Raw genomic sequence first — 16,295 nt, 5'->3', positions numbered from 1 at the left:
AACCTAACAGAGAACATTAATCAGAAAAGAGCTTAAATCTGACTTCCTCTGCTTCCCTGGTACAAATAGGATGACATGGTGTGAGTGTCATAACACAAGGTATGACAAAGCCAGGCTGTTTTGATATTTGTGCAAAGGACAAAATTAACTTTAAATCTCTTGGCCAGACCTGACTTCCCCACATAATCAGAGCCCATCCATGTGCGACCCTCGTCTAAACCTCCAAGAAGATTCTACCCTTCTTCCCTCTTTCCGCTGCTCTCCGATCTGACTTTCATGCTTAATCTGATCTAATCCTGCCAGCATTATCTTCATCTGTGCAATGAAACCTGGAGAATCCTTTCTCATATTTGGTGAGGGACAGCATTTACTAAATTACTTGGTCAAATCATATGGTGAGGTTTTAGCTCCTTATTTTTGATTAGATGAGGGCTGTAATATTGAGACACAATATCAATGATTAGTCAAAAATCTGCTTCTCTCTTTTTTTGGAAAAAGGTTTTCTGAAATTGGGTGCAGAGAGACTAAAATGGCCATGAAAAACTAGAAAATCTCAATTAAGAATAGAAGAAAATATTTATGTTTCCTTGAGAAGTATTTTTCAGAAGAAAACAGAAAGCAAGTCTAATTTCATTGACTTAGGTAGAAAGTTACCCACTGAAAATCTTATTAAATAATAATTTTAAATAAAGACTTCCTGAAAACTTCATTGCATTCATTCAACTCTCACATAAGGAAAGTGTTCTCTGGGTTATGGATCTTGTGTTTGGGTTTATCAATATAATAGAACTTCTTCAGAATCTGAACTTGTGTTTTCAAATCCATAGTGTCATTTTAAAAATCATGATAAAACTACAAATAAGATCTTACTCTTAACAGGAAAAATACTTGTGAATTGTCAATGTTTCTCATATTATTATTCAACACACGAAGAAAATATATAAGATGAGTTGAAATCATTATTAAGGTTTGATACATATTTATCCTGTAACTTAGGATCAGACTTCCATTAACAATAAGTAGACTGGGCTAAAAGAGAAGACAAACTATCTAATGTAAATTATTTTTAAAAGGCAGGCATCTAACAGAGATTTTATTATTATTATTTGCATAACAATAAAATGTAATTTTATAATTCTTGTTTTATGTATAATTAAATATCATAATTGAAGGCATTGAAAATATTAGATAGCAAACATACATTTTAAGAAAAGCTATTTCCCTAAAGATATTTCACAGATATGTTTATACGCTGGAGTGTATATGTGTGCAAACACACATACATATATATATATTCCCTTATATCAATAGTCAGATCTCTCCTAAGAAGTAAGCTAATTGAGCTGTTTTGTTGATAAACTCCTTTTTCTCCAGACTATTCCTCCCCGAGCCATAATTATTTGCAATTTGCCTAAGTCGTCCATTTACTGATACGTCAAGCATGAAACAGAGGCAATTCCAGAAAATGGAATGCTTCTCAAAATCAATCTTTGGGAAATAATGTGGTAGAAGTTACTGTGTGATAGAAGACTACCTTATAACTGTCACATGGAGATGAATGTTAATTTGTTGAGGTTAAGGCAGCTTTGTGCCTCATTTGTTGACTTTGCTTTGCCGTCAGCAAAGCAGCACAGCCCAATTACTCCAGCAAAGCTATTTTTTCTAACGGGAGTTTTATGATTTTTATGTACTTACCAGTCAGCACACATAACAATGTCAAAATGTCCTTCCAGTTGAGAGACATCTGTCTCATTATCCCATCGTAAAACGCTTGAGAAGAAAAAGATTTTAAAAATTATACTTAGGGTTTTTTTTTTAACTTTTGATTTTGAGCTATTAACATTATTTTTTGTGGCACTTGAAATTATTTAAAAGGTATATACAAATTATTTCAAAAGGCATAATAAAAAAAAACTAGGGATGTAACTGTCTGTTCCATATTTTATTTAGTCTTCAGGTCTAGAAGAGGAAGAATTCTCTATTCAAATACAATAGTTAAGCTTTTGCTAGTTCTTATAGTTTTATGTAGACAAACTAGGGAAAAATATCTTATCTTGACCATAGTCATTAGAATGAGTCTAGACTCTCAACATCAATGAAGTACATACTGAAATCAAAGTATTCCCCATCTACTGGAATACAACCTTATAAAAACAAATGATGTGAAACTTAGTGCCTGGCATGTCGGTTGCATTTCTTATTAATGTGATGAGTACTTTGGCAAGATGGAAGAAAAGAATACCAACTTTCATTTGGTTGTTGTGAGTTTTCAGGCACATTTTAAAATTCACCTGTCCTGATACTTAGTCTCCAAAAGAGGATCAGGTTTTAAACCTCATATTAATAACAACAATTAATAACATGTATTTGAAAATTCTAGTTATGCTTATGATGCCAACCAGAGATTTTAAGTTACTTTCAATGAATAACTGTGATAATTAGCATTTTACCATATTAAAGTATTTTAATGACTCTTCTCTCCACCACATCAACTGGGATTTGCAGTATTACTTTTCAAAGTAAAATTCTACTCCTATTATCTATTTTGATTATTATTTAAAACTAAACTGAGTGAGCATAGCCTACTCTGTCCAGATTTATTTGCTTATCTTGGTGGGTTCTTTATTTCTTCTATATCTTCTCTGGGTGAAAAGTCGTATGTTTGAATATAAAAATAAGTCCCAAAGTTCTTTTCATATACATTAATATATATCCATGCTAGTGACTTTCTTAAGGTAGAAAAGATTAAACACATCACCACAAAAATACCTATACAGACTGAACATCGGTTGTTTATTCACTCATTTGACTCATCCTTAGTGAGTACCTACTATGTGTCAGGCCCTGTGATGTGCCACAGGCCATGCTTCACAGAGGCAGCCTGGCCTACATAAAGCCATAATTCTGACGCCATGCCCTATGTGTTATGTAAGCATATAGACTCAGAACTCCAGGGAGGGCTTTCCAGAACAAGTGGATGACTTCTCTGTTCACAGGTCCAGTGAAACATGGATGAGCTTTATAAATTAACTGTAGCATTGTTGTACTTTCCCAGGCCCATTGGAGAGCCAAGAAATGGAGGAAACCAGGAAACCCCTAAGAGATTAATGCTGCTTTGTCTTTGGATTGATTCCTCAAATACTCCATGCACCTGGGGAGAGTGGGAAACAACCAACACCAACTTTTCTGGAAACGCCAAGGCTTCCAGTGCAGCTGGGACTCAGGCTCAGTGGGAGAGCAGGCCTGTTCAGCCCTCATCAGAGACCTAAGAGTCTTAGAGAGTTTCCACATGAACAAGATGGTTTAAAATATAGATCTATGCTAGACCTTTTCAGATCATAAAAGTAACGTCTCCATGGCACAGATTTTGGGAAAAAAAGAAAAGGATTAAAACTACTCATCATTTTATCATTCATGAACCATTATTTAGAAGAGGCTTCTAATACATGTGTAATGACTAAAGCACAAGAACAGAAAGTGCAGGAAATCCTGTGGTGATATTGGATATTGGATTCCTGAGGTGCTTCAGCCTCTCGGTTCAACAAAGACCAACCGGAAAGACGGGCCTAGACAGCAATGGGTTGTGGGTTAGCACAGCAGATGTAACAAGTCATGATTTTAAAAGAAATGGAAATGCTCATCTTAGCCACGTGGACCACAGCACATTCCCAAAAGGCATTTTCCCCCAGTTTTTATGAGGCTTACGGCTATGCTGTCCCCATAACGGTAAGCAGGTGACAAAGAGGGAGGGGTGTATGGACAGAGTCTAGCTTTGGCATGACAGACATACCTAAGTTCAAATATTGGTTCCTTCCCTTACTAGCTATGTGAACTTGGGCAATTATTTCACCTCTCTGAGTCTGTTGTCTCATCTGTAAAATGGAGATAGCAACTGCCACTTTCGTGAACAATCTAAGGGCGCCATTCACACTGTATTCTGAGTTCTGTTGTTCACATGGCAAACAATGAGAATAGTGCCCCCCAGAGTGGTGGAATCAGGTGGCTTCTATCTCGGAAGGCTAGAGATGACGGTGACTTCAATATTCGAGAAACTAGTCCTTCCATCTCCTCTCCTCTGATGGTCTTGCCCTCCACCCTCCTCAGACACTCACGTGACAGTCATGTACACTAGAGCAGTGCTTCAGCTGTGGGGCAGGACCAGATTTTTTGTTGTTGTTTATAGCCCATCTGTTGCAGACTGTTACTTTTGTAAAATACAACAGCAAATGAATAGACAAATGAGATTTAAAAAGCAAAGACATTCTGAGTACAAGTCCACTTATCATAGGCTTGGAGGTCACAGTAGTGTTTCTAAACATTTCCTTCCACTTCTGAGCTCACCTCATTGCAGCTCAGTAATGTACAGTTCACACACTGGCACCAGTCCACGGCCTCTTCATTAAGCAGCCCGGCTCTCAGTCCTCATCTTTACCAATAACTGCAACCCTGACCCACTCTCTGACAGCCCCGCTATCTTTCACAGCTCACCCCTTATAGAAGGGACTCTCACTCCAACCATTCTTCCATCCTACTGGCCTACAATCTGCTGATCCTCTCAGCACGTCACTGCTCCTCTTCCCTAACATTTGTCTTCCCTCCTTGCCCATTGTAGGTCCCATAGCCAACCATCTTAACTATTCCCTCGCACACACCCTTCTCTCCCTCGTCCCTTTCTCATGTCCTCATATTTGTTAAATCCAGCTCTCCACCTGCTCCAAGACTGCATGTGTGCACCTGAATGTGGCTGGAGAAAGCACATAAGCATCCTGACTGGCTTTGCTTAAAATGCATGACCATGAACCACAAGTGGATTCTTGATGTCCGGCAGTTATTCTTTCATTTCCCTTGTCCATTTACTCTTCTGGTCTCCTAGCTCATTATTTTGTACCACCTTCACTCTTTTCAAAATTCTAACACTCCCTCCCTCAGCCTTACTTTCAACCAATGACCTTGCTTCCTACTTTACTGTCAAAACTGCAGTAATAAGATGAGAACTTCCACAAATTCCCACCACCACACTTACACTCCTAACAGCATCTGTACCTACATACTCTGTTTCCTGCCTATTATCATGGACGAATTAGTCATACTCCTATCTAAAGTCAGTACCTCCTCTTATACAAGGGAGCCATCCCCTTTTGTCTGTTCTACAGCACAGCTCTAGCAATTCTTCCTTCTCTAGCCTATATTATCAGTTCTTTCCTCTCTACTGGATTACTTCCATCAGTATTCAAACATTCAAGCAGCTATTTTTCCCTCTTAAAATATCCTCTCTTTGCTCTATCCTCCCTTCTGGTTATTGCTCCATTTCCTCATTCCTCCTCTGCAGCAAAACTCCGTGAAAAAGTTGTTTAAAATCTATTTTCAAATTCTCTCCTCCCAATCAGGTTTTGTCCCCACCGTTCCACCAAAAATGCTCTTGTCAAACTTTCCAAAGGTCTCCACATTGCTAAATTCAGCTCAGTTTTTAGTCTTCATCTTATCTGACCTACCAGCCTGCACCTCTCCCATGAGCTCCAGATTCATATGTCCAACTTTTTATTTTAATATTTCCACTTGGATGTCTAATAGACATCTCAAACCTAATATCTCTAATATTGAATTCCTCATCATCTTTCCCCAAATTCATATCATTAACTGTTTTTCTCATCTTGTTAATTCTATCTTTCCAGTTGCTCAGGCCAAAAACCTTGACTATATCCTTGACTCCTAACTTTTTTTACACCCCACATTGAATATGCCAGGAAATGCAGTTAGTTCTACTTTTGAAATATATCAAAATCCATCTTTTCTCTATCTCCAATGCTCCCACCCTGGTCTAAAATACCATCATCTCTCATCTGAATTATTGTATAGTCTCCTAATTGGTCTCTCTGCTATAACCCTACAATTTCTGCTCAAGGGAGCAGCCAGAGTGATCCTTCTAAAATGGACATCAAATCGTGAGCCTTCTCTATTTACTACCTTGTAATGGCTCCTCTCTTCACTCAGAGTAAAAGCCAAAGTCTTTACAATGACCTATAAGACCCTGTGCAATCCAGTTACCATTCTGACCTCATCTCCCATTCCTCTCCCCCTTGCTCTCGCAACACTGATCTCCTTATGATTTCTTGAATACACCAGTCATACACTTCTGCTTTAGGGCCTTTAAATTGGCTGCTTCCTCTGTGTGAATGCTCTTCTTCCAGATACCCCTATGGCTTGTTCCCTTACCTCCTTCAAGTTTGCTTGAGTGTTTTACCTTCTCAGAGCTGCCTACCCTGACCATTCTACTTAAAACTGCAATCATTCATTTCCACTCCAGTACTCCTGAACCCCCTTAACCTGCTCTTTATTTTTCTATAGCAATTATTACCATTTAATATGCTATATAAATAAATTATTAATTTTTTAAATTCTCTTTCTCCAGTAGAAGCACACTAGGGACAGAGATTTCTAAAATCTGTTTTGTACCATGATGTATTTCCACTGCCTAGAACAGTCCCTGTCACATAATAGCTGCTCAATAAATATGTCATTTGAAGGAATTGTGTATGGATATACCTAGCAGAGAGCCTGGCACACAGAAGGCACTAAAGAAACAGAGGTCCCTACATTAAGTTGTTCTCTGAACAGAATGTGTAGATTAGGTAGATATGAAGGCCAAAGATGTTTAATAAGTTGTTAAAAAAATAATAATAATAAAATAAAAAAAAGATTCCTTTTTTTAAAACATCTTTATTAGAGTATAATTGCTTTACAATGGTGTGTTAGTTTCTGCTGTATAACAAAGTGAATCAGCTATACGTATACATATATCCCCATATCCCCTCCCTCATGTGTCTCCCTCCCACCCCTCTAGGTGAACACAAGACACCGAGCTGATCTCCCTGTGCTATGTGGCTGCTTCCCACTAGCTATCTATTTTACATTTGGTAGTGTATATATGTCCATGCCACTCTCTCACTTCGTCCCAGCTTACCCTTCCCCCTCCCCACATCCTCAAGTCCATTCTCTAGTAGGTCTGTGTCTTTACTCCCGTCTTACCCCTAGGTTCTTCATGACTTTTTTCTTTTTTTCTTAGATTCCATATATATGTGTTAGCATATGGTATTTGTTTTTCTCTTTCTGACTTACTTCACTGTGTATGACAGACGCTGGGTCCATCCACCTCACTACAAATAACTCAATTTCGTTTCTTTTTATGGCTGAGTAATATTCCATTCTATATATGTGCCACATCTTCTTTATCCATTCATCTGTCGATGGACACTTAGGTTGCTTCCATGTCCTGGCTATTGTAAATAAAGCTGCAATGAACATTGCAGTACATGCATCTTTTTGAATTATGGTTTTCTCAAGGTATATGCTCAGTAGTGGGATTGCTGTGTTGTATGGTAGTTCTATATTTAGTTTTTTAAGGAACCTCCATACTCTTCTCCATAGTGGCTGTATCAGTTTACATTCTGACCAACAGTGCAAGAGGGTTCCCTTTTCTCCACACCCTCTCCAGCATTTATTGTTTGTAGATTTTTTGATGATGGCTATTCTGACCGGTGTGAGGTGATACCTCATCATAGTTTTGATTTGCATTTCTCTAATAATTAGAGATGTTGAGCATCCTTTCATGTGTTTGTTGGCAATCTGTATATCTTCTTTGGAGAACTGTCTCTTTAGGTCTTCCACCCATTTTTTGATTGGGTTGTTTTTTTTTTTGATATTGAACTGCATGAGTTGCTTGTATATTTTGGAGATTAATCCTTTATCAGTTGCTTTGTTTGTAAATATTTTCTCCCATTCTGAGGGTTGTCTTTTCGTATTGTTTATGGTTTTCTTTTCTGTGCAAAAGCTTTTAAGTTTCATTAGGTCCCATTTGTTTATTTTTGTTTTTATTTCCATTTCTCTAGGAGGTGGGTCAAAAAGGATCTTGCTGTGATTTATGTCATAGAGTGTTCTGCCTATGTTTCCCTCTAAGAGTTTTATAGTGTTTGGCATTACATTTAGGTCTTTAATCCATTTTGAGTTTATTTTTGTGTATGGTGTTAGGGAGTGTTCTAATTTCATTCTTCTACATGTAGCTGTCCCATTTTCCGAGCACCACTTATTGAAGAGGCTGTCTTTTCTCCATTGTATATTCTTGCCTCCTTTATCAAAGATAAGGTGACCATATGTGCGTGGGTTTATCTCTGGGCTTTCTATCCTGTTCCATTGATCTATATTTGTTTTTCTGCAAGTACCATACTGTCTTGATTACTGTAGTTTTGTAGTATAGTCTGAAGTCATGGAGCCTGATTCCTCCAGCTCCGGTTTTCTTTCTCAAGATTGCTTTGGCTATTAGGGGTCTTTTGTGTTTCATATAAATTGTGAAATTTTTGGTTCTAGTTCTGTGAAAAATGCCATTGGTAGTTTGATAGGGATTGCACTGAATGTGTTGATTGCTTTGGGTAGTATAGTCATTTTCACAATGTTGCTTCTTCCAATCCAAGAACATGGTATATCTCTCCATCTGTTTGTATCATCTTTAAGTTCTTTCATCAGTGTCTTATAGTTTTCTGCATACAGGTCTTTTGTCTCCTTAGGTAGGTTTATTCCTAGGTATTTTATTCTTTTGTTGCAATGGTAAATGGGAGAGTTTCCTTAATTTCTCTTTCAGATTTTTCATCATTAGTGTATAGGAATGCAAGAAATTTCTGTGCATTAATTTTGTATCCTGCAACTTTACCAAATTCATTGATTAGCTCTAGTAGTTTTCTGGTAGCCTCTTTAGGATTCTCTATGTATAGTATCATGTCATCTGCAAACAGTGACAGTTTTACTTCTTTTCCGATTTGGATTCCTTTTATTTCTTTTTCTTCTCTGATTGCTGTGGCTAAAACTTCCAAAACTATGTTGAATAATAGTGGTGAGAGTGGGCAACCTTGTCTTGTTCCTGATCTTAGTGGAAATGGTTTCAGTTTTTCACCATTGAGAATGATGTTGGCTGTAGGTTTGTCATATATGGCCTTTATTGTGTTGAGGTAAGTTCCCTCTATGCCTACTTTCTGGAGGGTTTTTATCATAAATGGGTGTTGAATTTTGTCAAAAGCTTTTTCTGCATCTATTGAGATGATCATATGGTTTTTATCCTTCAGTTTGTTAATATTGTTTATCACATTGATTGATTTGCATATATTGAAGAATCCTTGCATTCCTGGGATAAACCCCACTTGATCATGGTGTATGATCCTTTTAATGTGCTGTTGGATTCTGTTTGCTAGTATTTTGTTGAGGATTTTTGCATCTATGTTCATCAGTGATATTGGTCTGTAATTTTCTTTTTTTGTGACATCTTTGTCTGGTTTTGGTATCAGGGTGATGGTGGCCTTGTAGAATGGGTTTGGGCATGTTCCCCCCTCTGCTATATTTTGGAAGAGTTTGAGAAGGATAGGTGTTAGCTCTTCTCTAAATGTTTGATATAATTCACCTGTGAAGCCATCTGGTCCTGGGCTTTTTTTTGTTGGAAGATTTTTAATCACAGTTTCGATTTCACTGCATGTGATTGGTCTGTTTATATTTTCTATTTCTTCCTGGTTCAGTCTCTGAAGGTTGTGCTTTTCTAAGAATTTATCCATTTCTTCCAGGTTGTCCATTTTATTGGCATATAGTTGCTTGTAGTAATCTCTCATGATCCTTTGTATTTCTACAGTGCCAGTTGTTACTTCTCCTTTTTCATTTCTAATTCTATTGATTTGAGTCTTCTCCCTTTCTTTCTTGATGAGTCTGGCTAATGGTTTATCAATTTTATCTTCTCAAAGAACCAGCTTTTAGTTTTATTGATTTTGCTATCGTTTCCTTCATTTCTTTTTCATTTATTTCTGATCTAATCTTTATGCTTTCTTTCCTTCTGCTAACTTTGGGGTTTTTTGTTCTTTCTCTAATTGCTTTAGGTGTAAGGTTAGGTTTATTTGAGATTTTTCTTGTTTCTTGAGGTAGGATCATATTGCTATAAACTTCCCTCTTAGAACTGCTTTTGCTGCATCCCATAGGTTTTGGGTCATCGTGTTTTCATTGTCATTTGTTTCAGGTATTTTTTTTATATCCTCTTTGATTTCTTCATTGATCTCTTGGTTATTTAATAGTGTATTGTTTAGCCTCCATGTGTTTGTATTTTTTACAGCTTTTTTCCTGTAATTGATATCTAGTCTCATAGCATTGTGGTCGGAAAAGATACTTGATACAATTTCAATTTTCTTAAATTTACCAAGGGTTGATTTGTGACCCAAGATATGATCTATCCTGGAGAATGTTCCATGAGCACTTGAGAAGAAAGTGTATTCTTTTGTTTTTGGATGGAATGTCCTATAAATATCAATTAAGTCCATCTTGTTTAATGTATCATTTAAACCTTGTGTTTCCTGATTTATTTTCATTTTGGATGATCTGTCCATTGGTGAAAGTGGGATATTAAAGCCCTCTACTATTATTGTGTTACTGTCGATTTCCCCTTTTATGACTGTTAGCATTTCCCTTATGTATTGCGGTGCTCCTCTTTTGGGTGCATAAATACTTACAATTGTTATATTTACTTCTTGGATTGATCCCTTGATCATTATGTAGTGTCCTTCTTTGTCTCTTGTAATAGTCTTTATTTTAAACGCTATTTTGTCTGATATAAGAATTGCTACTCCAGCTTTCTTTTGATTTCCATTTGCATGAGATATCTTTTTCCATCCCCTTACTTTCAGTCTGTATGTGTCCCTAGGTCTGAAGTGGGTCTCTGGTAGACAGCATATATATGGGTCTTGTTTTTGTATCCATTCAGCCAGTCTATGTCTTTTGGTTGGAGCATTTAATCCATTTACATTTAAGGTAATTATTGATATGTTCCTATTACCATTTTCTTAATTGTTTTGGGTTTATTATTGTAGGTCTTTTCCTTCTCTTGTGTTTCCTGCCTAGAGAAGTCCCTTTAGCATTTGTTGTAAAGCTGGTTTGGTGGTGCTGAATTCTCTTAGCTTTTGCTTGACTGTAAAGGTTTTAATTTCTCCATCAAATCTGAATGGGATCCTTGCTGGGTAGAGTAATCTTGGTTGTAGGTTCTTCCCTTTCATCACTTTACTTATTTACTTATTTATTTTTTATTAATTTATTTTACTTATTTATTTTTGGCTGCGTTGGGTCTTCATTGCTGTGCGTGGGCTTTCTCTAGTTGAGGAGATCGGGGGCTACTCTTCTTTGCGGTTTGCGGGCTTCTCATTGCGGTGGCTCCTCTTGTTGTGGAGCACGGGTTCTAGTCGTGTGGGCTTCAGTAGTTGCTAGTCTTGTGGGCTTCAGTAGTTGTGGCTCACGGGCTCTAGAGCGCAGACTCAGTAGTTGCGGTGCATGGGCTTAGTTGCTCCGAGCATGTGGGATCTTCCCGGACCAGGGCTTTAACCTGTGTCCCCTGCATTGGCAGGCGGATTCTTAACCACTGTGCCACCAGGGAAGCCCCTCTTTCATCACTTTAAATATGTCCTGACACTCCCTTCTGGCTTGCAGAGTTTCTGCTGAAAGATCAGCTGTTAACCTTATGGGTATTCCCTTGTATGTTATTTGTTGCTTTTCCCTTGCTGCTTTTAATATTTTTTCTTTGTATTTAATTTTTGATAGTTTGATTAATATGTGTCTTCATATGTTTCTCCTTGGATTCATCCTGAATGGGACTCTCTGCACTTCCTGGAATTGATTGACTATTTCCTTTCCCGCATTAGGGAAGTTTTCAACTATAATCTCTTCAAATATTTTCTCAGTCCCTTTCTTTTTCTCTTCTTCTTCCGGGACCCCTATAATTCGAATGTTGGTGTGTTTAATGTTGTCCCAGAGGTCTCTGAGACTGTCCTCAATTCTTTTCATTCTTTTTTCTTTATTCTGCTCTGCGGTAGTTACTTCCACTATTTTATCTTCCAGTTCACTTATTCTTTCTTCTGCCTCAGTTATTCTGCTATTGATTCCTTCTAGAGAATTTTTAATTTCATTTATTGTGTTGTTCATCATTGTTTGTTTGCTCTTTAGTTCTTCTAGGTCCTTGTTAAACGTTTCTTGTATTTTCTCCATTCTATTTCCAAGATTTTGGATCATCTTTACTATCATTACTCTGAATTCTTTTTCAGGTAGACTGCCTATTTCCTCTTCATTTGTTTGGTCTGGTGGGTTTTTACCTTGCTCCTTCATCTGCTGTGTATTTCTCTGTCTTCCCATTTTGCTTAACTTACTGTGTTTGGGGTCTCCTTTTCACAGCCTGCAGGTTCGTAGTTCCCGTTGTTTTTGGTGTCTGCCCCCAGTGGGTAAGGTTGGTTCAGTGGCTTGTGTAGGCTTCCTGGTGGAGGGGACTGGTGCATGTGTTCTGTTGGGTGGTGCTGGATCTTGTCTTTCTGGTGGGCAGGACCGCGTCTGGTGGTGTGTTTTGGGGTGTCTGTGAACTTATTATGATTTTAGGGAGCCTCTCTGCTAATGGATGGGGTTGTGTTCCTGTCTTACTAGTTGTTTGGCATGGGGTGTCCGGCACTGAAGCTTGCTGATCATTGAGTGGAGCTGGGTCTTAGAGTTGAGACAGAGATCTCTGGGAGAGCTTTCGCTGATTGATATTATGTGGTTCTGGGAGGTCTCTGGTGGCCCAATGTCCTGAACTTGGCTCTCCCACCTCAGAGGCTCAGGTCTGACACCCATCCAGAGCACCAAGACCGTGACAGCCACAGGGAGGTTCCAAATTCAAAGTCCCCATCACCTTCCTAAACCCTCTCCAAGCAATTCTGGAGCTAAGAGACTGTGCCCCGGCATCACGCAACGCACATGCACACAGGACGAAAAGATTTCTTTGATATGACACAAGATGCATGATCCATAAAAGGACACATTGGTAAATTGGACTTCATTAAAATTAAAAATTTCTGCACTTTGAAAGATGCTAGGAGGAGAATGCAAAGACAAGCCACAGGCTGGGAGAAAATATCATATATCTTTGCAAATCATATATCTGATAGAGAGCTTATATCCAGAACACATAAAGAACTCTGAGTATGTTAATAATAAGAAAATAAGAGACCCAATTTTTAAAAAAATGGGTAAGGCATTTGCATAGATTCATCACCAAAGAAGATACGAAAGTGGCAAATAAGCATGTGAAAAGGTATCCAACATCATTAGTCATTAGGGAAATTCAAATTAAAACCCCAATGAGATACCTCTATACACCTGTTAGAAAGGCTATAATTTAAAAGATTGACCACATTGAGAGTTGAGGAGAATGTGGAGAAATGGAACTCTCTGATACCACTGAGGGGAATATAAAATATAACCACTTTTGAAAGCAGTTTGGCAGCTTCCTTTAAAAGTTAAATATATGCCTCTATATGATCTAGCTGTTCCACTCCTAGGTATTTACCCTAGAGAAGTTAAAGTATATACCCATGCAAAGCACATATCCATCTACAGAAATGTTCATAACAGCTTTACTTGTAACAGCCCCAAACTGGCAACAACCCAAAGTTCATCAATGGGTGAAAGGACAAAAAAATTGAGGTTTAGCCGTACAATGGGAGACTACTCAGGAATAAAAAGGAAAGAACTATTGATACATGCAATAACATAGGTGATGTTAAAATAATTTTACTGACTGAAGGAACACTGAAAAAAAAAGCACATACTGAATGATTTCATTTATTTAAAACTCTAGAAAATATAAACTAATATAGAGTAAGGGAAAGCAAATCAGTGGTTTCCTAGAAAGGGAGGAAACGTCAAGGGTCAGAAAGGAGGGACTACCCAGGGTCAAGAGGACACTTTGGGGCAGGGGGTGATAGACATGTTTAGCATTTCAATTATGGTGATGGTTTCTAGGGTGTATACAAATTTCAAAACTTATAAAATTATACATACAGTTTATTGGATACCAATTTAACCATAACCAAAAATTAAAAAGAAAATGCTTTCTGAAAGACAGCAGGGTATATACATACATATAACTAGGTCCCTTGCCCCATATGAGCTTTACAATCTAAGGCATAACATTCATATATAAAGACATGTAAAGGATGGTTTGACCAAACACCCAAATCATGTCAAAGTCTTACTTGTAATTATATTGACACTAAAGTAAAATGTATGTGTCTCCATTTTATTTCATCATAATGTCAAAATCTTACTTCTGTTCGAAATGCATTACAAAGCAAAGTACCATTCTACAGATAGAAATATAAAACCAACAATCATTGTAGGACTCCTCATGCTTTAAATATCTTAATAGCGATAGGCATGTCAAACCTGGTAAGTTTAACAGGTATAGTACAGTAGAAAGAATACTAGGCTTTGCAGCTAGAAAGCTCTGAGTTCAAATATCAGCTCCAGCACTTACAAGCCAGTGAAGCTGAGAGATGCCCTCAAATATAAAAAAGAGACAGTAATGGTTGCATTGCACAACAATAATGAACTGAATAAGACAGGGTATATAAAAGTGTATTATAGGTGTTCAATAAATATTAGTTTCCCTTCCCTTACTCTTGCACTAACTTGCGTCTTTTCATTCTGGCTTTGAGGTTAGAGTTTCAACCTGAAACGCAAAGCCAAGTCAATTTCTGATAGGACTCCTACCTTGTGATTTAAAATTCACACTGAAAAAAATTTCTCAGCAGATGACCTTACTGAGAGCCTGGGATTATCTGATATCATCTTTTTCTTCTTCTTTATCTTTTCTCTTCTAAGTAGGGTCACTCGTCCTGTCAAAGAGAACCACCTCCCAACCTATGGGCAGGATAAAACCACTCCTTCCTCTTTCCTCTAAGTCAGTGATTTTCAAACTTGAGCATGCATCAGAATCCTCGGAAAGTTTGTTAAAACACAGATTGCTGGGTTTTAATCCCAGAGTTTCTGATTCAGTATGTCTGGAGTGAGACAAACTGAGATGCCTGCGAATCTGCATTTCTAACAAATTTCCGAGTGATGCTGATGCTACTGGTCTGGAGGCCCTACTTTGAGAAGCACTGCTCTAGGTCCTTGCTCCATCAAATACTGGCCCCCATCATACTTATTTCTTCTTCCTCAGCTGTATTGGCATGCCTGCCAACATGCCCAACTCCTCCTGCAACTCTGCTTCCCTCTAGTCCACATCCTATTTCTCTCTTTCCCTTTGCCATCAACATCTTGCAGGAATAGCCTACTCTCATTGCTTCACCTGTCTTGGCAGTATGACCTTTCTCACAACAGTCACAAGAACTGCTCTGCAACTTGTTTGACCTCCAGCAATTTGCAGCAGCTGACACTGCTGATCACCCGATCCTGGACCTGCTTCCGCTAAGAAGCAGTATTATACCACGCCACCCTGAACCAGCCTTCCTGTCTCCAGTCCTTTCTCAGTATCCCTTCCAGGCCCCTATTACTCTGCTCCTGAAACATAGTCATTTCCCAAAATGCTGTCCTTGGCCATCTTCTTTTCTGACTCTAGTTTCCATAGTTCTGCTCTTATCTCTTGATTTTGATCTCCAAATCTTCTAGCACAACACTTTCCTGAGATTTGAACCTTTATTCTTCACCGCTTGCTAGTTATTGTCACAAAGCAAATACAGGTTTATGTTCTGCACCACCTCAAATGCAGCATGCCCCAAACTGCTGTCTCTTACTACTCTTCTGTATTCTTTGTTTCCCACACACGGTCACTTCTCCAGAATGGGTCCCCTCTTTGTTCACCATTTTCCATTCTCATTCAGGCCTGGACTACCTCTTTCCCTTTCTCTGGGATCACTGAGAAGCCTTTAAAACAAACAAACAGACAAACAAACAGAAAACCCTTTTTACTGTAAAATAAGACACTGAAGGAGAAAGCCAGGTGAAATAAATATATGCCTTAACTAAGTATTATTTGGCAAATACCCTTGTTACCACCAGTCAGATCAAGAAATAGAACCTTGCCCGACACCTTAGAAGTCCCTTTACATGATCTGTCCCATTCACCTCCCCCTCTGCCCCAATGCAATGACTTCCTAAATGGTCTGTGGCCTCTAGCCTCTCCCCATTCATCACACTAGATAACTAAATTTGCCTAGACACATCTTTCCTACTTCTATGCCTTTGATTGTGTCCTCCCTGCTTTTCATACCTAGAATGCCCTCTTCAGCTGCTTTTCTTCCCTTGCCTTTCATTTGCTAAACCAAAGCCGAACAGCCACCTCCTTCATAAAGCTTTCTCAGATCCCCCCACCTTGAATTGGCTGCTTGTCTCTTTCTACACATCATGAATCACCCAATGAGAGCAGACTCTTCTTACATCTTGCTGGTGGGGCAAGTGTCTATCTCTCATCTGCCTGCATA

The 16,295-nt window shown here is 38.3% G+C and overlaps 1 protein-coding gene across 2 annotated transcripts in view; it reads right to left on the bottom strand.

Moving 5' to 3' along the window:
• The window catches only part of CAMKMT (calmodulin-lysine N-methyltransferase), a 399,695-nt gene that overhangs the window by 22,029 nt on the left and 361,371 nt on the right, over positions 1-16,295 (bottom strand). Inside the window, exon 8 of one of the 2 annotated variants that reach the window (XM_061210698.1) lies at positions 1,696-1,770. The exons of the other annotated variant lie outside the window; for it this stretch is intronic. Coding sequence (XP_061066681.1) covers positions 1,696-1,770 — 75 coding nt within the window. The remainder of the gene's footprint in view (positions 1-1,695; positions 1,771-16,295) is intronic. 2 annotated transcript variants of the gene reach the window in all.

This window comes from Eubalaena glacialis, chromosome 14 (assembly GCF_028564815.1).
Source record: "Eubalaena glacialis isolate mEubGla1 chromosome 14, mEubGla1.1.hap2.+ XY, whole genome shotgun sequence".
Classification (NCBI taxonomy): domain Eukaryota; kingdom Metazoa; phylum Chordata; class Mammalia; order Artiodactyla; family Balaenidae; genus Eubalaena; species Eubalaena glacialis.
This window is presented reverse-complemented; position numbering and strand designations above follow the sequence as displayed.